The sequence below is a fragment of the Rhinichthys klamathensis genome, unplaced genomic scaffold, assembly GCF_029890125.1.
Source record: "Rhinichthys klamathensis goyatoka isolate OS25496 unplaced genomic scaffold, OSU_Roscu_1.1 h1tg000402l_1, whole genome shotgun sequence".
NCBI classification, from domain to species: Eukaryota; Metazoa; Chordata; class Actinopteri; order Cypriniformes; family Leuciscidae; genus Rhinichthys; species Rhinichthys klamathensis.
The window spans coordinates 111,500-136,300 of NW_026606903.1; the positions used below are offsets into that span (position 1 = coordinate 111,500).

General features: G+C 38.9%; 1 protein-coding gene and 1 long non-coding RNA gene across 2 annotated transcripts; one reads left to right on the forward strand and one right to left on the reverse strand.

Moving 5' to 3' along the window:
• Positions 1-178: 178 nt before the first annotated feature.
• plppr4a (phospholipid phosphatase related 4a) lies at positions 179-24,580 on the reverse strand. Its single transcript, XM_056234715.1, has 7 exons — positions 24,146-24,580; positions 20,972-21,157; positions 13,129-13,258; positions 12,674-12,869; positions 5,122-5,179; positions 4,816-4,989; positions 179-3,795 (listed from the first exon to the last, which is right to left on the reverse strand). The coding sequence occupies exons 1-7, from the start codon at positions 24,221-24,223 to the stop codon at positions 2,290-2,292; spliced, it is 2,328 nt and encodes a 775-aa protein (XP_056090690.1). The 5' UTR covers positions 24,224-24,580; the 3' UTR covers positions 179-2,289.
• On the forward strand, positions 9,667-10,341 carry LOC130070339 (uncharacterized). Its single transcript, XR_008803867.1, has 3 exons — positions 9,667-9,846; positions 9,955-10,028; positions 10,131-10,341. It is a non-coding gene; the product is annotated as an uncharacterized LOC130070339 (long non-coding RNA).
• Positions 24,581-24,801: the final 221 nt, after the last annotated feature.

The window sequence follows — 24,801 nt, forward strand, 5'->3', positions numbered from 1 at the left end:
GTGGGCATGTCGTTTGAAGCTGAGACCATATACTGTTACATATAGAAGGTGTATTTTCCTATAAATGTGGAAGAAACAGACCACTTCACAAAAGGCACATAAACAATGTGGTGATATACTTTTTGATATTTTATGATATGTGAAAGTGTGGAAATAAAGGATAAATGCTTATTTTGGCTAAGATACCAAATATTTATTTCAATATATATTAAGACATATCCTCAGTTAAAATACAATGCTAAACAAAACCCCAACAAGGCAACACTTCCAAATATCGGTCAACGGGTTTGACTGAAAGGCCATTTCTCTGATTTATCGATCTGGTTTAGAGCACTAATAAAGGAAGTGTGTCAAATTATAACTCACTGATCTCTTTCATATCTCAGTTTGCTGGAAAAGTTACAAATACTTATTTACAGGGGTAAAAAGATTTAATGATCCGGTTGATTCCTCAGAAAGTACCAGCCATCACTATTAAAGGCATCATTTACAAAAGAAAAGCAAAACGAAACAAATCCTTTAGTTACAGTACATACAGTATTAAGTCACCATGCATATGTAAGGACAGGTTAAAGCCATAATGTGGGGTACAATTATACTGTACAAGCACATATAAAACTTTAAAATGTGTTGGTTCTGATTCACTCTTTTAAAACACACATTAAAATAGGTATATACTATATAATTGAAATCTAAGTTCAATTAAAAAAAGCCCAACATCATATAAATGACACTGTACATGAATTAACTAAATGTATATGTCCCCTTTTTCAACATACATTCTTATTTGGCAATATTTATGTATATTACAACATGATCCTAACAAGGATGTAAACAATGAGCTAAAAATACAAATACACAGTTTAGAACTGTTTAGAAATACACACGCCACACAGGACAAATCCTAACATTGTCTATTATGTGGATTTTATTAAAACTTTTGTTTATGCAGCACTTGTCATTATGCAATGACTGTGTCCGTTTTCCAATGCCATTTGATGGCACAGACAGTGGTTATTTAAAGCAAAGCCAATGAACATCTGTAAATTCTGCACCATAATAATTACAGCAGCAACTTTTTGTACAAGTTACTGCAAGATGGAGCTATGTAATCACTGGCTAATAGGCATGTAGTTCTTTTTGAGGCACTCTATGAATATGATTATTAGTGTTTTTTAGTTGTTTACAAAAATAAGCAATGAATTCCCACTAGTACCTTTGGGGGCCTCCTATTGCTCTTATATTGTGTATGCTTCTCTGCAATGTGCAGTGAAGTATGAGTCATTTATTTATGCCCACACGCTTAACAATGAAGAGGACGACACACCTCAGTAGCTATATAACCCCATTCTGCCAGGCAAAATGGGGGGATAACCAAGAAAATATGCACACTACATCACTGTAAACATACAGCAATGGGCCATAAAACACAATTATACCTGTGCTCAAAGCACACTAGTACAAAATACAGTGGCTTGCAAATCAATACGAGTGAAATAGTACTCATTGGCCTGTGGAACCAAATAACAGTTCTATATTACACAAAGGTAATACGACATTAATATCTGAAGAATGTATTGTTCTCTGCATTACAATGCCAAAGGCTGAGTCTCTATAAATTCATTGTCTCTATGCCAGCAAAGAGCGCTTTCAGCTGTTTGAATGAAAATAGCTCATTCACGGTCACCAAAACACACAGTGTATATGGTTAACGAGCCCACCAAACAAAACATCCATTTGGTTAAAACACTGTCGCTAAAACCTTCTGTAAACATCACAATAACATTATCCTATTTGTCTAAAAGCTATGAGTCTGATTGAAAGACCGTATTAAATATTTCATAGCGACATAGTGAAAACGGGTATTTTCCTTAAGCATGTGATTGAGTGGTCCAGTATACATACAAATATTTATATTCAGAAAATATATATAAATTTACAACGTTTTTAAGAGCACCCCCGTTGCCATGAGACAACAGACAGATTCCGATAAGACAATGGATTCGATAACAAAATTATTCTGGAAAATCACAGACAAATCAAACAATCACCTTTACCAAACAGCCTCAAATGTCATATTTTGTGCTTATGTTTCCGTAACGAGACCTACAGAATGTAGATTGAAAATGCACGACGTTGCCTTGTGTTCTGGAGAGTTCATGTGTGTCTAAAGGTCAGGGAATGTAAATTTACCCAGAATGACTAGCTCTACTCATTCCCAAGAGCCTCCAGTCTTCAGAGTTCAGAGAGCGAGGCAACTCTTAGGATTGGTACGGAAAGGGGTCTCTGTCACTCTTTGAAAGTCAAAATGGGGGGAGGTGTAGGGGAGGGTTTGAAAAAGTGAGGCAGGTTCCTGGTGTTATCCGGACTAGGTCCTCTGTCAGGCAGCAAGATGATGTTGCCTTTCCTGCGTAGGGTGGAGTCTCGACTGGAGGTGGTAGAGAGAGTTTCCGAGGTGGCTTCACTGCTGGCTTCCACCGGTGTGACTCGGATGGTGGTGATACTCTGTTGGCGGTGGTGATGGTGGAAATGGGGATGATGGGGGTTGCTGATGTCAGGTAGGCTCCGGTTGCCATCTATGGAGCCGTAGCCATCTTTCAATGAATCACAGCTTTCAGAGTCCCGGTTCAGGTCGTTGAGCTCAAGCGACTGCCGGATGCTGACCCGCTCCTGCGGTTTCCACCTCCAGGACCCGCTGCCATCTGTGGATGGTGGTTTAACCACAGGCTTGCTCTCAGGGTGCGCCTCCACTCGAACAATGCCCGAGTTAGGTTCCTGATCCATCAGGGCTTTGTAACGGATGGATCCAGTACAACTCACGGTGCTGCCCTCACTTTTAGGACTACCATGCAACATGCCTTGCTGCTTGGACATTGCGATGACCTGCATTATACGTGGCTGGCTGTTAGTTCGGCAGACGGTGCTCTTCTCTGCCACCTTTAACCATTTCGACCGTGCTGACCCACCCCCTCCCCCACCATCATTCACCTCTCCACAATCCTCCCGAGGTGAGGAGCTCACATACTCTTGGGCCTCCTCAGGGATGTGCACCAGTTGAGAGGATCCTGGTCGTGACTGGATAGATACCCTGGCTCCACCAGCTAGGCCACCAGAGTTATTATGATTGGCTAATGGCGCAGCACTAGCGGCAAGCTTCATGTACTGTCCGGGAGGTCCACCACGGAGCTCACCATCCAAGCCCACAGCTGAGGGTTCAGAGCTGCAGCGGAGCTCCATGTTTCGCTGGGGAGAAAGTTGTCCAGCCTCATTCTCCATCACCTGCAGAGACATCTTGCGGTTCTCGTTCTTGGTCTTCCATTGTGAGAGCAGCTGCTTGGAACGTGTGGAGTCCATGGAGGCATGGATAGCGGCGTGGCGGCGAGGCACCGGTTCTTCAAATCCGGTTGAGTGCACGCGAGGCAGGGTGTTACTGAACGTCACAAAGCTCTCCTTGCAGAGAGGACTGGGTGGCGTAATGCACTCCACCTCTGTGCTTGACCTCTTCAAGCTGGACATGGATTTCTCTCTGTAGGATGGGCCACGTAGCAGGATACTTTCAGAGCGTGCCGAGGTGGGACGTTCCCGCATGCTCAGGCTCTTAGGTGGCAGTAAGCGTGGTGGATCTGTGTTCAAGTTAGGTAGAGGTCTCAGAGGCTCCCGCATAGAAGGTGGAGGCACCACTGGCTGGGGCTGTGGAGGAGGCTGTGGTGGCTGTGGTTGTCGGAGAGGAGGATGTGCATGTGTCTTCAAAGATGTGTCTTCACTAGGTTTAAAGTTCCCGACTGCATACAGACCCTAAAGTAGTGCAAAAAGGTAGAATTTTTACCGCAATGAATCAATGCCGATAGAGTTAAGATACCGTAAAGATGTTAGACAGGATAGTGATACTGTACTTATTTTTTGGACATGAAATTAAGGCTCTAAGAGATACATGCACAGTCCATTCAAAAGGTTGTGTTCCCTGTTGAAAAAACCCCCTAGATGTTTAAGCTGGTCTCCGATCCTGGCCAAGCGGGTGTTTGGCTGATTAAGCTCAGTAGGCGGCAAAACACCCGGCCTGACCACCTGTAAAGTACCCAAACCCCTCTAGGACCAGTCGACAGACCAGCCTGACCAGAAGATTTTGTTTTTCTTTTCCCAACAGAGTTGTCCTAAGGTCCAATGTCACCAGTAATTGTTTGCCAAGACATATTTTCAACATTAATACTACCTGAGTGATTGACAGCCTTTTTATGTCAGTATGGTTCCCCTACAGACTAAGGTGCATTATGCGCCTACATTAACTTCTGAAAACTTTCCTCATACTGTCTATGGTATACACTCTGAATGCGGGGCTTCACAGTCAGAGTATCAAACAGCATTACATAGCTAATCTCCTGGCCTGATTAATGTACTTTATGTTAAGCAAACAATAAAACCAGGACCTGATGTACTGATTGTCTCAGCTTTGTTAATTCCTCCTAAAGGTGTATTGGCATTGTTGTCTGTGTTAGAAACCATGGGATGTACATAGCCCTCAGAGCAGATTGAGCAGAGAGTAAGGACAGAGAATGAGAGAAAACGAAAGAAATGGTGGGAGGAATGTGAGGGGTGTGTGTGGGTGGAGAGCAGAAAAGGAGCCACAAGGGATTTGCATGTGTGAGCTATTTTTACCTCTATTAAAACAGCATTGTCTTATAGCACCTTGCTAATTCTCTATGATTCTTCTCCAGAGTAAGGTTAAATAGAGAATTATGGATCGGTCATAGGATTATGAAATGAATTATCATCCACACATTGCTTTTGTTTCTGCATTGCTGTGACAGCAGGACTCACCAGGTAGACGGCTATGCTCCCTCCGATAAGAAAGCCACAGTAGACATCCACGGCATGGTTCTTGAACTGAATGATACGAGTAAGGCCGCAGATAATGCCGCAGATGATGAAGGAGAACACCAGGAGTGGCTTCAGGAGCTTGGATGAGTCAGTCAGAGTTGCATTAAAGTACATCTGTGGAAGGAGACCAGCCTTTTGACTGAAGTTTTAGGAAATTCTTAATAGTGGAAAGGACAGTGAGATTATTTGGCAAGCAGTTAGAAATCGCTTGAGTCAACTGTGCCATGAGTCAAGTGGATTACTTACGGAGATGTACACAGCCGCAAAGGCTGCCAGAGTGGCATGCTGAGATGGGAAGGACTTCCTGTAAAGAGAGACAGACCGGCTTGTTAGATCATTAGATCTTTTTCACACTGAGCACATTTGAGGTACTGTATCATGCTAAAGGACAGATGGGAACGGAAAGCCACAGATGATCACGTCCACAGTGCCACAATTCATATAGTGTGGCAAACAGAATCAGGGCTTTTGATTTCCAAGAATGTTCTCATTAAACCAAGAGATATGTCTGGATATGCATGTCTGCTTGATATTCTGGAGAGACATTTCAATACACATCACAGTAGTGTAAGCCTTCGGGGACACTCTCACCACACTGACCCTCTTTGCGTCTAATTTTTACGTTATAAAAAATGTGGCTATTGAGAGTGCATAAAATGAGTGGAAGATTGAAAAGCAGAGCTGTGCAAATGGATGTGAGTGGGTGTGCTGGAATGGGCAGTCATGTTGTGAGTGAAGCATCAAGACTCAACCCTGTGTGGGTTTTATAGGAACTCCATGTGCCAGAGGACAGCGCCACATTCATTCTGCTGCCTTCACATTTATCTACACTGTTTACACCAATGATTTTATACAAATCAATTGATCCATTTAGACCTTTACTGTAAGTAGTGTTGTTGCGCAGCAGGTCCAATTAAATTTCGTCAGCCACAATATGTTTAATCATCTTTGCTTGGTTATATTGTTAATCACCCACACTTCATTATCAGAGTTTCTGAGCCAGTTTTTCATAAGGTCAGTCTTGCATTATTGCATGACAAGTATTTTAAATGCAGTTGCTTGAGGAAAAATCTTGAAATGGGACAAAAATCTTGTCAATTTGAACTCAAGCAGGAGTGACCTAAAATGCCTTTAAGAATAAGATTATCCTGGTTGGAGGCTAATCTCAGTCCATTGAGATAAAAAAAAAAAAAACACTTAAAAAGACCAGATTAAATCAAAATAATGGACCCTATTTACTTTCTAAACCCATGCTCACAGTCTTCTTGTGATATATAGCTGTGACTCGTTCTTACAAAGGAAACAGGAACTTGCTCTGCCTCTAAAACGGCCTTCCTCTGTCCCTGACATCATTTTGACCACACAGGCTATTGGATAATGTTAGCCAATAGCCAAATAGCTATATACACACTGTTTTAGCAAACTCACATTCAGTCTGTTTCAATTTTGATTTAGAACACCTACTTTCCATTAGGGATCGACCGATATGGATTTTTTAGTGCCGATACCGATACCGATTTTTTTCCCATCAGCCTTAGCCGATGACTGATACGGGCTGCCGATTTTCTTGAGCCGATATTTGGAGCCGATACATTTTGCTCCCTCAATTTACATCATAAAAATGACATGATGTTAACAAATGTTACAGGTCTCAATTTAATAAAAGTAACATTTATTTAACGTAAAAAAAATCAATATTTAACAAATAGTAAAAACATGTGAGGTAGAACAAGAACAAGTAGATAAACAATATTTAACAAATATTAAAAACATGAGGTAGAACAAAAAAAGTTCACTGCTGAAAATAAATATTTAAGCATAAATAAAATAATTACACTATTGCACACAGTAGCAGCCAGCATAATAAAGTGCACACTGTACTTCATTTTAAAAGTAACAAACTATTTACTGCCATGGTTTAAATTTTTCTACATAAAATAAAATGAGCATGTCTAGTCTCTAATATCACTGCGATGGCGAGGGAGACACACACCACACGAGTCCAAACCTCAGCCAGGTGGTCGGTGAATAAATCTCCCACAAAAAGCACGGAACAACGTTGGTATTACTTAATCCTATGACCAGTGTTCGTAACAGCTACCGTACGCATACTAGGGCTGTCAAAATGGCTCAAATGGCGTTTGTATATTCCCTCTAAAAAACATATTTGAACATATCGTCGTGCATTTGGTCAATGACGCGCATTACGTCAATAACAGGACAAATTAATACAAAGAGACATAACTACTAGTATTAAGTAGCTTATTTGAGTTTAAACATATTTGACAACGTATTACTACAAAAAAACCGAGTAAATCAACTAATGGCCAAGACCGCAGAGCTCACTCTGGCTCGCCCGGACTCGCAGGCGCACTCTCTCTCTCTCTCTCGCACTCACCCTCACGCTCTCCGCGCATACCGGGTTAAATGAACAACAACAAACAAATGTTGAGTGCTGATCAAGAGTTTTGTGCAAGCAATTTAAGGTATATAGCAGGCTTCATTCAGTGATTGAAACAAATACATTAATTGAAGTTTCACAGTACATAGAACCGACACTGAGCGCTCCGAGCGAGCTGTGCTGTGGTAACGTTAGTCTGCTACCGCGGGCGTGTTTTTCCACATTCGAATATTAATTTTCACCTTCAAAATTCAGTTTTTTTAAACTATTCGAATATATATTCGTATTTAGAATATTCATTGACAGCCCTAATGCATACTGAACGGATAGCCTACAGCAATTTGCAGCTCCCTAAAAAATACAATGGCAAGCAAGCAGTTTTATAGACTACCCAGATAGCAAAAAATATCGGCACGGCTTCTTTTTGCCGCCGGCCCCAAACTGTCGGCTATAGGTGCGCCCCGCTGGCGGAGATGAAACGTTTGCCGCCGAATACGTCACTCCCATTTCTTGCGAGATGCCGCCGGCGAACAGCCGCCGGGCCGCCGACTTCATTCTCTCTGGCGGTTGCCGCCGTCTAAATGAACCGCGGCCGGCTGGCGGCAAGCCGCATTGAAATCGACCAGCCATGTCATTGGCATGAGTGGAACTGACAGCATTTTAACTTTCACATTTAAAGCGATTATAATTATTATGTGAATTATATCAAATTTTGTTATTGTTGTTGCTCCAAAGTCATTAGGGTTTATAACAGATTTGACTCAGTCTGATTCCATGATAAGGTTTAGGAAAATACATTTAAATTACGTTGAAACTCTGAAGCGATTCAGTGATAGGCCTATGTAAAATATATAGAATTATTTTATTCACTTAAGGTGACAATTCTTTACATTTCTTTGATTTATGCACAATTGAGATGCACAAATAGTCCAAAAAGAATTCCTTTTGTAAAACTTACTTGGCAATAAATATCTTTCTGATTCTGATTAGGTTTTAAAATAAATATTTCATTCATGGTATGAACAATTTAGCAGAATAAATGGATGAAGTTAGACTTTTCACCAATGCCTAAAATCAGTGAACAGTGAAAGACATCTGCAACTTGGCCAAAAGCTTGGGTATGCTTTAGATTTTTTTTATTAATTTGCAACCATGGTAATATTTATAATAAACATGAAAATCCCTGTTTTGACCTGAAAGATAAAGTGAAATATTTAGAAATATTTTGTCTCTCTGTCACCCCAGGAAATTTCGTTTATGTCTTTCATTTTTTTACAAGCTCGATTTTTTTATTTTTATTTTACCTTTTACAGGTAAGGGATTAATTTGCAATTGCGAGTTTTGCAATCTGTACAAATGTTTAAGAAAGTATTAAAGCACAAACAGAGAAGTACCTCCACCGGCCGAGAGGGACAGTACCTAAAAAACGGAAGCAGATTTACCAACACAACAGTGGCCACTCGTCACACGATTTCAGTATTTGGAGAGGATATCCTATCTAGTCATTGACTACGATCTTTAAAGTAAGTACATTTTTCCTTTTTGTGTAACGCAATATTATGTTCATTTTTAAAATTTTTAGTTCAGCTTTTTCAAATATGTTCTTGCCTTACTAGTCAAGCTAGTAAGTTAGCCTTGTTTACAAAGTTTTCGTCATGTTTCTGACATAGCTAACGTTAGTTAGGCTAACGTTACTTAGTTTCTTCCTGGCGTTAGTTTTTTCTTTTCTTCTTTTAACTATATTTACGTATGTTTATGCAAGTGTGAGTACTACAGTATGTGGTTTAAGATAGTATTGGTCAGTCGAATAATTAACTAACTTACGTAACCAAATCCTGAAGGACAATTCTCCCGCCCACGTGGGAATGGTAACGTTAGCAAAATCTTTACAACAAGAAAGACTGATCAGTATAACTTGTGTTGTTTTCTAACTAAACATAATGATGTTTTGTTTGATTCGACAACCATGCTGCTAGTCTAGATTAACTTACAGTGTTAGCTAACACATGCTGCTTCGCCTTTTTTACTCACTGAATTCAAGCATGTTCGACATGTTGAAATGTATCTAGCTACAGTAGATCGCCAAAGCTTTACATCTAGAAAGAAAGCTTTACATCTAGAAAGTTTAACTTTTGGTGTTTTCTTACAAAAATAACGATGTATGTGTGTGTGTATATATATATATATGTATATATGTGTGTATATGTATATATGTGTGTAAATGTATATGATTGTGTTTGTCTGAACATGGTTTTCTGTTGATCCACTTGTGAAAATGACTCGTTTTTTGAAGGGGTGAGCATTTTAATGTTATTGATTTTGCCTGGAAATTAATCAAAGTATAATTTATGCAAAATGTTCTTCTATTTTAGATGGTTCACATTGTTCAGTTTATCAACGAGGAGGATCTGCCATTTGCAGTGGTTCCGCAAGAGTGGCTCAGCGAGAGCATGTGCCATTGGCCCCCATTTAACCTCAGCAAAAAGACGAAGGCAACAATTTAGCCATCCTCTGCACACCTCCACACAGCACCTGGGAGAAACATCATTTTAAGTTCATGAAGGGAGCAGGTAAATGGGTCTGACTTGTGTATTTGATTTTCCTGTATTTCATCTGTGTAATTTATTTTCTGTTTATTGTGGATAACTGACTCTTTCATTCATTATTCCCTACTCTAGAATCTTGGAAGTCTCAAGAAAAAAAACTCTAGAAAGATGCATCGATTCCAGAAAACCAGGAAAATGCTGAACTGGTATGTAAAATCTATTGCTGTTATGCTGGATTTGTGATCCTGCCACTAAACTATACCATTTGTTAGATTTTCAAATTTCTGTTTCCTCTTTCTCGCAACCAGGTTTCTCCCCAGTAATCCAGACTCCACTTCACAGAGCCAAGAGTTTGAGTACAAGTAAGTGATGTTATTTGTGAAGTTTTTTTGTCTTGGAAACTATTGCTTCTATTTGAAGTCGGCATGAACCGGAAGTTACAAACGACTTTTCTCCAGTGTTGTGACGTATTTAAAAATGAAACGGTATATTGAACGGAGGGCAGGGTTTTACTCTAGCGCTCCTGTTCTCCATCTCTGCTCATAGCACGGTTTGAGGGGAGTTGCCACGCCCTCGCGCCATAGCACATGACCGGAAGAGAAGAGAAGTCGTTTCGAGGGGGGAGGGAAGGGTAACGTATTTGATTAAAGATTATAAGGCTACATGAATTTTAAAAGAATAATGAAGTGCACAGATAAATCATTTATAATAAACACTACAATATTACATATAAAAATACGAATTGTAAAATCTTACTTCAAGAGCAGGTGAAGCAAGTTCAACAAACAATGTTGAAGACGTTTGCTTGCACTGAGCAATTAGGTACAACTTGCAAACAGCACCTGTGGTTGTCGGTTTAATTCCCACTGGGGCTACCTGTACATGTAGTAGACCTAGATATAAAGTAAAATTTAAGATTGTATACTGCATATATTACAGTCTGAATCCTTAGCCTTTCACATTTTTTATTTATTTATGAGAAGCTTCAGAGAAATGTAATTTGTAACACTTTTTTGGATTTTCAGCTTGGTGTTGGGGATAAAGCATGTTTTAGAGACATGTTCCTGAAGACCATTGTTCAAAGTAAGTTGGATTTTTTTTTTTTGATTTAATTAGATGTGTATGTCCTATTGTCCTCATGCAATTCAAATTAAATGACAGATCTGTATTTTCTATATTAGCCATCCGGAAGGACCCGGCAACCCAGGATCCACTGATGAGGCGGTCCAGGTTAACGTTACGCGTTACCTGAAAGGAGCATCTGACCGTGAAGGCAGAAAAAGGCGCCGCACAGCTGAGAGGGACCCACAGCCGACCACTTAAAACTATACTGACTACTGACACCCCAGAATCACTGACAACTGGAATCCTTTCTTTATCTTGCAGTCAGTAGAATCAAGACCCCTAAAGAAGTCAGAAGTGTCAGACTACACTCACTCACTGTGGAAATTACTTTCTTTTTTTCTTTTTCAAATAAAGCTTGTAAATCCTTGTGCCACAGGTCAGCATTGCCGTTATAATGGCCTATTCTACTCCAGAGCTTTACTATAAATTACTACCACTTATCATATTGTTAGAAATGGCTTGTAAATGTAGTTATACTTTTATTTATTTGGTATCTTGCACATTATTTGGTATCAAATATCCTCTTTACTTGTCATAATGTTTACTGGTAATTTGTTACCCTAGAGCTGTCCTTTTTATATGAAAACTTATTGTAAGTGTTGTAATTGCAGCCTTTTGAATCCAAAATTGAATTGGAAACCTGCATGTTAGTATATTGATTTATTTATTTTTCTGTTATGTTTCAGTGATCTGAAACATCTTGTTTAAATGACAGTTACTGTACTTTGAAACGTGGAATAAAAATGCCAATTGTAAATTTGTCTGGTTTGAGCAATCATTATTCTTGATAAACTGCATGCTATAAATAAAAAATATATATATATATATATATATCTAGCCAGAATAAGCGGCGGCAGAGCGCTCGAAAATAGCGTTTGCCTCCGGCGGGCCGCGGAAGGACGGCCTTCAATATAAAGCGCGGCGGAACGGCGGTTGGCCCGCGGGCCGGCCGCTTAACGAAGGCGGTAGGAAGGCGGCTGCCGCTTTTAAAAAGCGGCTGCCGCCGGCGGTGCGCCGTCCAACGTGTTTGCGATGTCGCCATTCTGACGCTCCTACTGCCGCCGGAGAACCGACGGTGGTCCGCCGACTCATTGCTATCTGGGTAGTCATTCGCGTTTTCCATTTGGACCCACAAACTTGCTTAGCTATATAGTTGCAACCACATAACAGTTATAGAGCAACATGTTTCCATTTTCAAAGTGTTTGACAATATTTCAGCAGTCAAACAGTTAAAAGATGCTTTGAAAGTTTAAAAGTTACCGTTATCTTGAAGCGCAGGTTGCACTCTGCTAGTGGGGGAGGGACAGTGCAGGGTCTGCACGTGAACTGCAGCGTCTCCAGCAGCACAGAGCTGCCTGTGGACGCCTGTCTATAAATAATGCCGGGAAAAAACTATTGGCGAACGCAGCAGCCGCGTATCGGCCGATTCCGATACACGTAAAAACCGCAAATATCGGCCCGATATATCGGCTGGCCGATATATCGGTCGATCACTACTTTCCATTACCTAAATGATTCCCGATGGATAAAATTATGTTTGCCATTAATTTTTTCCTTGTTAAATTTCCTGTTTCACTTGGAAATGCATCACAATATGGAAGCAAAAAGGGTTGCAAACAACATTTCATGTTGACTTTAAAATCCTAGGTTTTTTGCAGACCTTTATTGAGCATGATTATGCATTGGGTCGACAAACTACAATATGACACATATACCGCTCTCTGACCTGCCGGCGTTGATGGCAGCTGGATCAGGCCCAGAGCAGATGTCATCCACAATGAAAGAGTTCTCATCACAGGAAGTGTTGAGGCTGGTGTAGTTGGGCTTGCACACAGTAAGGAAATAGGGGGCGTGATATCCTGTAGCCAGCTGGATAATATCTGTGATGAGTGCTGTGACACACAGGCCAAACACGTGGACCCCTGCAAATGAGACACACAGACAGAGAGACACACACACACACACGTGCATGCACATGCACACACACATTTTTCAAATACTAGATTTCATAAGCAGCAAGTAGAGTTCATAAACTTTTAATAAAATAGATGGAGCTTTCATTATTACTAGCAAACTAAATTTAGTACACAACTATAAAAAAGACAGAATGAGTCAAGATCAAGAGTGTATTATTCCAAACAATAGCTATATGGCTTAAAGGGCAGAAAAATATACACCCACCCACAAACCTCACAGCCCGTCGGATGTAAGAGTTGAAATTGCAGCCAGCTGCATTTATGTTAGCCTCTGTTTTGATGCTGATATTTCTTCTGGCCAAGCAGCAGTACAGGATCCCTTCCCCAATCATAATCTGTGGGAAGATGGTCATCTGTGTTTACCCAAACATACAGCACTGTCATAAAACTCCCATCCCTCCTCTAGTGGCTTCCAGGGGTCATTTCTAATAAAATCACTGACACGTCAACCCCATTACTGTAATTAAAGTAATAACTCTCATCCATTCATTCATAGCCATATGAGGGGGATTTCATCCAAAACTGTAAAAAACGATAAGGGGAAGTCGTTCGGGTATCTTGTAAGTCGTTCGGGCCTCCATTAATGCAATGACTAAAATGTTAATTCCATGTAAATGAAAAGCATAAACCCATAGATTTATATGTAAATGCTTCTGCTGTGAATGACGAGATAGAGAGTGAAAGAGAAGAACAAGTGATCATACCCCCCTGAGATCACACTTGCCACACACCTACAGTCAAGTGCAGCACTCGAGTGTAGCAGGCACTACCATAACAGCTGGAGCTACCAGCAGGACACACATTCACATGCTGCCTGCTAGCACAGGCTCAGCGACATCATACCATACAGTACTGAGGCACAAAACTCAGCTGGGTGATTTAACATCAAGAGAGTGTTGTTGAGTGATTAGACATGGAGCAAAAGTCAAAATTATAACTTAAATATTTGTGCTGAGGTGGAGATTTTAAGGGTGCTCAGACTGATCGGCTAACGATTGCTATCGGCCGATAAACTCAATCTGCGATCTCTCAATTTGCCGATCTCAGAAACCAATCTCATGCTGAGGACACATAAAGATGAATACCTTCTTAATCTCTGCCGTCTCAAAACACATGTATATATATATACATTCACCTAAAGGATTATTAGGAACACCTGTTGAATTTCTCATTAATGCAATTATCTAATTAACCAATCACATGGCAGTTGCTTCAATGCATTTAGGGGTGTGGTCCTGGTCAAGACAATCTCCTGAACTCCAAACTGAATGTCAGAATGGGAAAGAAAGGTGATTTAAGCAATTTTGAGCGTGGCATGGTTGTTGGTGCCAGACGGGCCGGTCTGAGTATTTCACAATCTGCTCAGTTACTGGGATTTTCACGCACAACCATTTCTAGGGTTTACAAAGAATGGTGTGAAAAGGGAAAAACATCCAGTATGCGGCAGTCCTGTGGGCGAAAATGCCTTGTTGATGCTAGAGGTCAGAGGAGAATGGGCCGACTGATTCAAGCTGATAGAAGAGCAACTTTGACTGAAATAACCACTCGTTACAACCGAGGTATGCAGCAAAGCATTTGTGAAGCCACAACACGCACAACCTTGAGGCGGATGGGCTACAACAGCAGAAGACCCCACCGGGTACCACTCATCTCCACTACAAATAGGAAAAAGAGGCTACAATTTGCAAGAGCTCACCAAAATCGGACAGTTAAAGACTGGAAAAATGTTGCCTGGTCTGATGAGTCTCGATTTCTGTTGAGACATTCAGATGGTAAAGTCAGAATTTGGCGTAAACAGAATGAGAACATGGATCCATCATGCCTTGTTACCACTGTGCAGGCTGGTGGTGGTGGTGTAATGGTGTGTGGGATGTTTTCTTGGCACACTTTAGGCCCCTTAGTGCCAATTGGGCATCGTTTAAATGCCACGGCCTACCTGAGCATCGTTTCTGACCATGTCCATCCCTTTATGGCCACCATGTACCCATCCTCTGATGGCTACATCCAGCAGGATAATGCACCATGTCACAAAGCTTGAATCATTTCAAATTGGTTTCTTGAACATGACAATGAGCTCACTGTACTAAAATGGCCCCCACAGTCACCAGATCTCAACCCAATAGAGCATCTTTGGGATGTGGTGGAACGGGAGCTTCGTGCCCTGGATGTGCATCCCACAAATCTCCATCAACTGCAAGATGCTATCCTATCAATATGGCCAACATTTCTAAATAATGCTTCCAGCACCTTGTTGAATCAATGCCACGTAGAATTAAGGCAGTTCTGAAGGCGAAAGGGGGTCAAAAACAGTATTAGTATGGTGTTCCTAATAATCCTTTAGGTGAGTGTATATATATATATATATATATATATATATATATTTTTTTTTAGAAAATGATAGATCGTTTCGCTAGATAAGACCCTTATTCCTCGACTGGGATCGTGTAGAGCCCCTTGAAGCTGCAATGAAACTGCAATTTGGACCATCAAACCGTTGTACCCCATTGAAGTCCACTATATGGAGAAAAATCCTGGAATGTTTTCCTCAAAAACCTTAACATCTTGGATGACGTGCGGGTGAGTAAATTATCAGGACATTTTAATTCTGAAGTGAACTAATCCTTTAAAGTGAAAGCAGCCCAAATACCTGTTGCTGTCTGTGTTATTAATGGTAATCATCCAACAAAAGACAAAGAGAAAATCGCTCACTGTTCTTGAATGAATAACTTTTGTAACTTTAATTGTAAGGATTAATCTGTATTTAATTAATTCAGGGAAGACTAGATTATGCCAGAATTCAGGCCTTGAATTTATGTCTGTAAGATCCTGATTGGAACATCCCTATAAATAATGCTACATGATAAAAATAAGGTTTTTATATAGACCATGAGCGGTATCGGTAATCGTTATTGGTAATCGGTTGATCGTTTATCTGTGATCAGCCCCAAAAATTCTGATCAGAGCATCCTTAGGAGATTTGTACTCATGCTTCATAGCAGACCCAAGTCTCCTTTCATTTACAGTGGCTGACAAATGCATAAGGCACAGGATAACCAACAGTGATAGCACTTAAAAGAGCATAGCCGCCTTGCAAAATTAATTAGGCCAGTATGGTGGAGCACCTAATGTGATGAAAACACCCAAGCGACATGCTGGGGAGTTGATGAAACAAATATGTCATTAAACATTAAATTAATCTGTTCTCTGATGAATATAGGTGGAACGAGGCAATTTTTTAACATGATGTTGATGAGACCAACAGTGGAATAACAAACTTTGAAAAAGCCATTGTGAATACATAAGCAGCTGGGACAATGCCATAAAGCTATCTTTATGGCTCGGATCTATTACATTTATTATCTATTATATTGCTAGTTGTGTCTAACCACATGAGAAGTGTTTAAAGTTCTGCAAACTGTGTGATTCAATCAATAAAGTGGTTTGTACACTTGTAACTTTGGTTTTGCAAATGGATTTTAGTGTTTTAGCAATTCAGAAATACTGTAATAAAAAACAACAACATTAAAATTCAATTCACATATTTCAATTCATCATGAAGGTAAATTAATTCATTAATAATTAGCGTAGCTCTCAATAGAGGAACAGAAATCTCTCAGATTTCATTAAAAAGATATTAATTTCTGTTCCGAAGATGAATAAAAGTCTTACGGGTTTGGAAGGACGTGAGGGTGAGTAATTAATGAGGGAATTTTCATTTTTGGGTGAACTAACCCTTTAACTCCATAAACTCGATCACTTTATGAGCCAAACCCAAACAACAAGTATGATTTCAAAAGACTATAACCGTTATCACAAACCGTATGTAACAGTGTGACGACCTGTGCCTTTAATGGGGTTTTCCCCAGTATTGGATGGTAATGGGATGACATTTGTGTGTCAAATTAACACGTTAATTTCAGCCTTCACCAAGCAGTCGATGTTCAGAAATATGCTTCCTTTACAAACTATTATTAAACTATTATTAAACTATCAAACTATTATTAATATTTTAATTTAATTTAAACACTGAGCTTATGGTAAAATTATGCACAATACTCGCAATCAAGAGCTGAAATTCAGGCCCTGCAAAGATTGATACTTGGTGTCTGTGTATCAATAAAATATTCCAATGCAAAACATTGTGATACTATGCATGAGGTATTGATTTTTTCACCCTATCTTTACTGTACCTTTTGATAAATTTAATGTATCCTTGCTGAATAAAAGGATTAATTTCTTTAAAAAAAATCTTACCGGCCCAAAACTTTTAAATGGTAGTATGACTCTCAAAAGCTACACTTTCCAAACATTTCCAAACTTCTAACTTTTGAAAGATTGAAAGGAAATGTGATAATTAGCTATTGGAGACATTTCTATCGAGTTGCCTTTGCAGTGACACTCTTGTAAACCTCAACATGTACAGATGGTGAAAAGCAATTTAGGACAATCTATTAGACTCATGAGTTCATCACCCAGGGTCTTGATAATACACTCACAACATGCCTGGAGAGGCTTAGAGCCTTGTCGCCCAGCTAATGCTCGAAATTCATGCTGGGTAGGCGGTAGTCAAAACTTCAATGACAGTTTGGGGAAAAGACAACATGCAAAAGAAACAGGCAAAGAGCATAAAGAAAGAGATAGAGAAAGAAAGAAAGAAAGAAAGAGATAGAGAAAGAAAGAAAGAAAGAAAGAAAGAGAGAGAGAGAGAGAGAGAGAGAGAGAGAGAGAGAGAGAGAGAGAGAGAGAGAGAGAGAGAGAGAGAGAGAGAGAGAGAGAGAGAGAGAGAGAGAGAGAGAGAGAGAGAGACGAATATATGATAACAACACGAGGTGAAAGCCGAGAAACTTATACTTAAAAGTAGGGTAGGCAATGTTTTTCATAAACACTTTTTGTTATACTGGTTGAGACTCTCTTCACATCCTTATAATCAATAATAGAAGTGGGTTAAATATTTTAAAAAATTACATATATATTCTGTGGAAGTCTCAGGTCTCAAATGAAGTCTCAAATGTTCATCCAGTCATTGCATTCGGTCCTGCTTGTCAACATATGTATTTCTAAACCTCCGTGCATATACACTCATCAGTGTGTTCCGTAAGGCTATGCAGAGTTGTAGACAGACTGTCATAAGATGGCAACCCCTGACGCTCTAACCGGAGCTGTGCATGTCCTCAGACTCAGATTTATGTGCTTCTATGGCAACACTATCAATGCCAAAATGAACCTGCAGCAGTCAGGTGGTACAAGTCAGAGCCCCTTACGAAAAAGAAGTTTATTCAAGTGTGCTATAAGTATACTTCTTTTAAACTAAAAAATAAGAAAGTATACTTTCAGTCTACTTTTTATGTACTTCTAAGAAATATACTTTATGTACTTCTCAGAAATATACTTCAATTTGCACTTAGTATACTTGACTTGAAAAGTCTAAGTATATTTGGCCTATACTTGTTGATGGAGATATACTTAAAAGTATAATTAAGTATTCTAAGCATTCTTGGCTTGTAGGCTACTTGTGTTTACTATGTTGATTGAGTAGCTTATTAAATACTTTTTTTAAAACATACACACTGTCTTATACACTAACATGTTCAAGTGTATATAGCAACAAGCTTTCGAGAGTAAATAAAATAAGCATGGAACTGAACCTGATCTTGTACACGATAATAATTACCCTTACGAACAATAAGTTTATTCAAGTGTTCTATTAGTAAACTTCTTTTCAACTAAAAATAAGAAAGCATACTTTCAGTCTACATTTTATATACTTCTCAAAAATATACTTAAAATTACACTTAAGTGTACTTGACTTATACTGAGGGAAAATTCCAAATATATTTGTCCTGTAGGCTACTTGCACTCAATCTTTTGATCGAGATATACTTAAAAGTATAATTAAGTATTCAAAGTATACCGGCTTGTACTTGTGTTAACTCTTTTGATCGAGTAGCCTATTAAATATACTTTTTTACATAGTTTTTCATATACAGTCTTATGAAACTTACATTGTTTGAAAATATTGATTAAAATATTGATATAAAACAGATATGTTTCTAATTCTGCGTATCTGAATTTTTGTGTAGGCTAATCCTCTGGCAGTGTACATAAGAATTAACTTTAATTCTACTTTACTCTTTCCCCACCATTGACTGAATTTTCCAGCTATCCATGTTTTCACTTGTTATACGGTAGGGGCACTATGACATCTTCTAGTGCAGAATCTCCGGATTAAAAACACAGGAGAAGAAGAAGCTGAAACAAGTGAAACAAGTGAAAGAAGATTTCTCACGTAAACTTAACGTGATCATCAAACATTAAACAGCGTGTAAATCAAAACTGCTTAATGTTAACAAATTAAATGAAGCGTAACCATGAAGAGAAAACGACTGTGAAGCTTTGGGGGGTGTTGGACTCGATCTACTCCATCTGTGTTTTGATCATCGTTCTGAATCTGATCAAGGCGTAGTCTTTGACAAAAATTAGATTTTCTCAACTTTTTTGTTTAAAATGTTTCCTTTCTTTATGAAACTTACCAGCATTCAAGTGTTGATAAAAAAGCACGCATGATGCTAATAAAATGTTTTTTTTTTTTTTTTTTAATTAAAGTACAAAAATAACAAAATTAAATTAAAGTATAAAAAAATAACATGTCAACAGTAGTATAGGCCTACTGCAAGTGCAAATATATAAATAGTAAACTATAAGTATAATGTTAAGTTCACTTAAAGAAAACTTTCAGTAAACTACTAGTTTAGTAGTTTTATACAATAAGTTTTCTTTAAGTGAACTAAGTTTACCAATTATATATTATTTTTGCTCTTTTAGTGTACTTTCATAAACTAAACATTTTCTACAAATATTAAAAAAGTAAACTACTAGTACCCATAAGTTCACTTGCAGTACAAATGAGAAATTTAATTATGAACTAGTTGTGCACTTAAAGTTTACTACTGTTACACTTATAGTACACTTAAACATATACTTTTATATACTAAAAGTGGGCCAATTTAGTCCCAAGCGGTCTTAAAATAGTACACTTACAAGTTTACTACTAGTACATATTGACATTAGTATAGTTACTACATAATGTATACTTAAAAATATACTTGAACATTACTTAAGTATACTTCATGAAATGATCTTGAAGTATACTTCTTTTTCGTAAGGGGCTCTGTAAGTGGTTTATATTTATTATTATTGTAATGTTATGTGCTTTGAGAAATTAGATAATTTAATGCCATCTCTCCTTATGCTTTGCTACGGAGCCCCGCACATGACATGCAAGAACAAAAAGTAAATCGTGCACACGATTTAGCCTGCTATTTTTTTCCTCCATATCATGTGAGGGGTTCCGTACTTTGCAGACTCTGCTGTGTGCATTCATGTGTTTTGAAGAAAGCGTGGCTTTGGAGAGCACTTTGAAGGGACGGTGGGATCTTATGCTTTCAAAGCTAGCTTGCTATTGCTAGCCTCATGAGAAAGTCCCTCCCCCTAATGCCGGGTACACACTTAACGACTAGCTGAAACATTCTAAGACAGAACTGAACACACTTACAGACTATTTCCAATGACTAGAGCAGATATAAAACACAGACTGAACACAACTGTCTCTGACTCTGACGTTTGGGCACGATCAGATGTAACAAATTACATTCATAATCGGCCTTACAATCGTAAAGTGTGTCCCCGGCTTTATGTCACTTGCAAAAGACAAGGAAGCTGCAAATCATTGTTCATGGCTAAGACGAGACTAAAGCCATCAAGCAATTTCATAGGCCTTTTGACACGAAAAACATGCAAAGCTAGCAACAATTTACAACCAAATACAGCTAAAAATCATCTGCCACATTCAACTTCAGGTGACTACATAGAAATTGTCATATTGTCATATGTCATATTATGAGTCATATACCATCAAAAACAGACAACTTAGTATTCACTTTAATATTCATCCTTGCTCATCGAAACTGAGATCAAACACTAAGCCTGCATGAATAAGTAAGAGTGCCCTCTAAACTAAATAAGAGCAAGAGTGGCACTATGGCATTTACCGTTGCTGCCGGCCCGGCGAAAGCCAGACTGAAGAGCATGAGGAAGGGGATGACCTCCTTTGTGGGCTCAATGTAAGGCATGCTGAGACTCCGGTCATTGCAGCTGTAGCCTGAACGCACTGGTTTAAAAATGTCTGTCAACTCCAAGAAGTACAAGCTGACCACTGAGGACACCAGAATCGGGAGCTGAAGAGATAAAACAGAAGGAATATGATAAATATGCAAGATGAGAAATGAACAACAATAAAATGATGCTAAATTTATCAAATGCACAGTCCCATAGACTCATCCAGGCTTGAAAACCGTTGCAAACGTGATAGAAAGTAATTATTCCATTGACAAGGTAATCAGCACAATTATAGCACAATGGAGGCACTGCGTCTGATCATGTGACTTTTGAACAGCATTTTGCCACGGTTTCATGCTTAGGATTTCAGTGATAACAGATTAAGCTTTCGATCCGCTGTTATCCTTTTAAGTCGCAATCCATAAAAGTTGTTCTCATTCATCAAAAACACTGTTGGTGTTGAAGCAGGAAATGCATTGGGAGATCCTTGCTTCTAAAAACCTGGCTATGTAGATCAGCGTTACGTTGGTAAACGAGCTTCATACTCTGATACATGTAATGAGGGTTTGGATGAAACTATGCTGGAGTTATATCCCTTAAGGCTTTTCACACTCTTCAACGATACCAGGTTCATGCTAAGGTTAGACAGAAGATGGGTGATTACGGCAGAATGAAGGTTATTCTCAGGTGAATATGCATGTAACATCTTTAGATATCGTAGAATTACTGTTGTCATTGACACGGTTCACCCAGCAGTATCTCATTGAACAAGGATCAGCTGGAAATGTCATAGCAGCAATGTGCTCCAATGAGGAAATATATTGCGCTGTGCTATGCAAAGTAGAAATGTGCCACGTACTGAATAATTACGAAACTTGAACGGACAGCGTGAAGATCAAAGGTGGGGGTAGGGGGGTTTAATTACTGTAATCAACCCCCTTCTAAAAAGGGGAGAGCATCTGCAGAAAAAGCCCCTGCCTGTGGTCTAAACTCCGATTGATGCTACATTTTACAGCACAGATACTAACAACCTCTATGATACTGTACTGGATCGATTAGCAGTTACTCTTACCAGTCATAACCATGACTAATTCTGTACTTTGACTGTTAAACTGTGACTTGCAATTAAAAGTGTTTTAAACTTAAAACATTTAGTTAATATTTTCTACAAGTTACTAAAACTCAACTTATAATGCACACCAGAACAAAACTTTGTTGTAATTCATCAAAACTTGTCATGTGTTATGACAATAATGCAACAACTGAAATTAAATTTTAAAACAATTTACTTTTTAAACAACAATTGTTGCTGCTTGCAACAATTATAAAAATGTTCAAGAGTGCACATGCATGTCTAATTTTAGCTGATTATATTATCAGCTATTTATTGTTTATCGTCCAGAAATAATCTGCTTATCGGTATCGGCCATTGATATTGGTATCAGCACATCTGTGTCGAAAACCCCAAATAAAATCATATTTTGATATTAATGTCGCATACAAAACACAGCGTTTTATTCCAAACAGCATTGACTGGGTTAAAAAACTAGGGCTGAGCAAATGAACAAGAACCAATTTGGTATTTACATCATTATAAGTAATTGTGGAACCTTTTTGTAATAATGCGGGCATGTACTGAAGAAGGCTGACATGGTAAATTACAACCTAAAGTGAGATCTGTCAGCACATTGTGTACATTAAATATGAAGTTTTCAGGAACTATCAAAATAACCTCTCTCTCTCTCTCTCTTTTGTGGGAGAAGAAGTTAAAGTTCACGGCCATATTGTAATTTATTTAGTAAACTGAAACATTAGTGAAACAGGGAAGTTAATTAGCCAAAATTAGTGAAGTGAAGCAGAATAAATGACTCTGTTTTTAATTCATTTTCCACTTAGGACCGAAACAAGGTCTCTGCATACAGCAAGGAAACTCTATAGAAGGCAACCAGGTCACACCTGGTGACATGATATTAATGTCAGTGCAGCCAGTGAGCTTTGATTCTGTCTGATCTGACAAAACAGTGACTATTCCAAGTTAACTGTTTACAGAAGCTTTTTACACTTGGTTGACATTGGATCTGGAGCATATCATATAATATTTCTCACTGCCAAAATGATAAAGATAATCTGTATAATATATATCTGTAAATATCATATTTTTATACCTTTATCAACAACATGAGTAAAGCATTATGTCAGTCATTAAGTTTTACAATCAGGCACTCACAAATTTTGTCTATGGGGAAAAAGGTTTTTATATGTATCTGACATCTTGTAGATCATCATACCCACATTCTCAAATGAAAATTAACTTTTAAAGCAGAATAGAAAGACAACATCAATCGTTCATGATCATGCTGTTTAATACATAACAGAATGTTTAATATTCTTCAATATTAAAAAATAGGGAATTCAGTACTGCAGCTTGACAAGTAAACAAGACAGATCAAAGACTGCCAGCATTATCTCCATGACACCAGGCATCAGCACTCATTTGTTTGTGATATCTAGGCCACGTCAGATTGGCCTTCATTTAATAACTGCCTATTTTCTAACCTCATTTATGCTCAATGGTGCCCTCTTAATTCAGTAACAGACAACATTATTTCTTAACAAGACTTAGGCTATTTTCAGAAGGTTTCCAGTTCTGTTTTATAAGCAATATGGATGATTCCCTTCACCTTGACTTTGAAGTAATACTTTACTAAGGCCATGTTGCTTATGCCAATGAATACTGCACCTTACAATCAGGAAAAGAGTGTTTTTGAATGGCTGACATCAAGAAGCAAGCCAAACTTGCTGCGCAAAAGCCAGCAAACAATTGTTCTATGTATTTCCCCCCACATAGCCAATCCCCTTCACATTAACATGACATACAACAAGTGCAATGCATTTTGTCCTTCTCATGACCATAACTGCATATGCCTATGTAAAGTTAACGAGCAGTCCTGCAGAATGAACACAGACTGTGGTTCCAATCCGCTTGATTGCTTTGATTTCGAACGTGACCATCGCGTGAAGGAAGACCATCATACCCTTAACTCTCGTCTATTAATCAGACATAATACATAAGAAACATCTCTGTCAATGCTACTAGACTCACTTACCTCCACGAAATAAAAGCACGGCAGCAAGGTAACGCTGTCTTTGGTCATCCTGCCTTTGAGTCTTTCCTTCGCAGACATGATAAACGGTACGTCCCTTTATAACGCGGTGCGTGAAGAGAAGAATAGTGAATTTGTCCCCTTGTGCAGTAAATGCGCTCCTTCAGGCTGTCGCTTTCTCCATCCCCAAGTGCGCCTTTACTGCGGATACAGACACACGGAAAGATGCTGTCTCAAACCTGGCAACATCATGCCTGAAACCATGACAACACAATCACCATCCCCTGAGGACGCGCCGATGGAGATCTTAACAGTGTCCAACAGCGATTAATGTTTCAAGCCAACACTCAAACCTTCTGATTAGACTAGAGGCAATATGCTGACCAGATGACGTCACAGGTGTGCTAAAAACCCATTTTCACCAGAAGCGCGCGCACGTGTATGTGAGAGATGGGGGCGTTCACGCTTGCTCACACTATCATGATTGTCAAATGGCTCAAATACGGCTCAGAGAGGACGTAAGCTGATTATATAGACTGTATAACTCTGTTATTATTTTCCCAGCCATAAATACACTGGAAGCATGAGGTAAAATACCTCATATCCACCGCTGGTCATATAGACATGAAAATTAAATGCAGTTTTTGGTAGGCTTTTTA

Coding starts and splice junctions, on each gene's coding strand:
- plppr4a (XM_056234715.1), bottom strand. CDS start 24,223: ATGTCTGCGAAGGAAAGACTCAAAGGCAGGATGACCAAAGACAGCGTT. Junction 21,158..24,145: donor CGTGCTTTTATTTCGTGGAG/GTAAGTGAGTCT, acceptor TTATCTCTTCAG/CTCCCGATTCTGGTGTCCTC. Junction 5,180..12,673: donor GCTGCCATCAACGCCGGCAG/GTCAGAGAGCGG, acceptor CTCTCTTTACAG/GAAGTCCTTCCCATCTCAGC.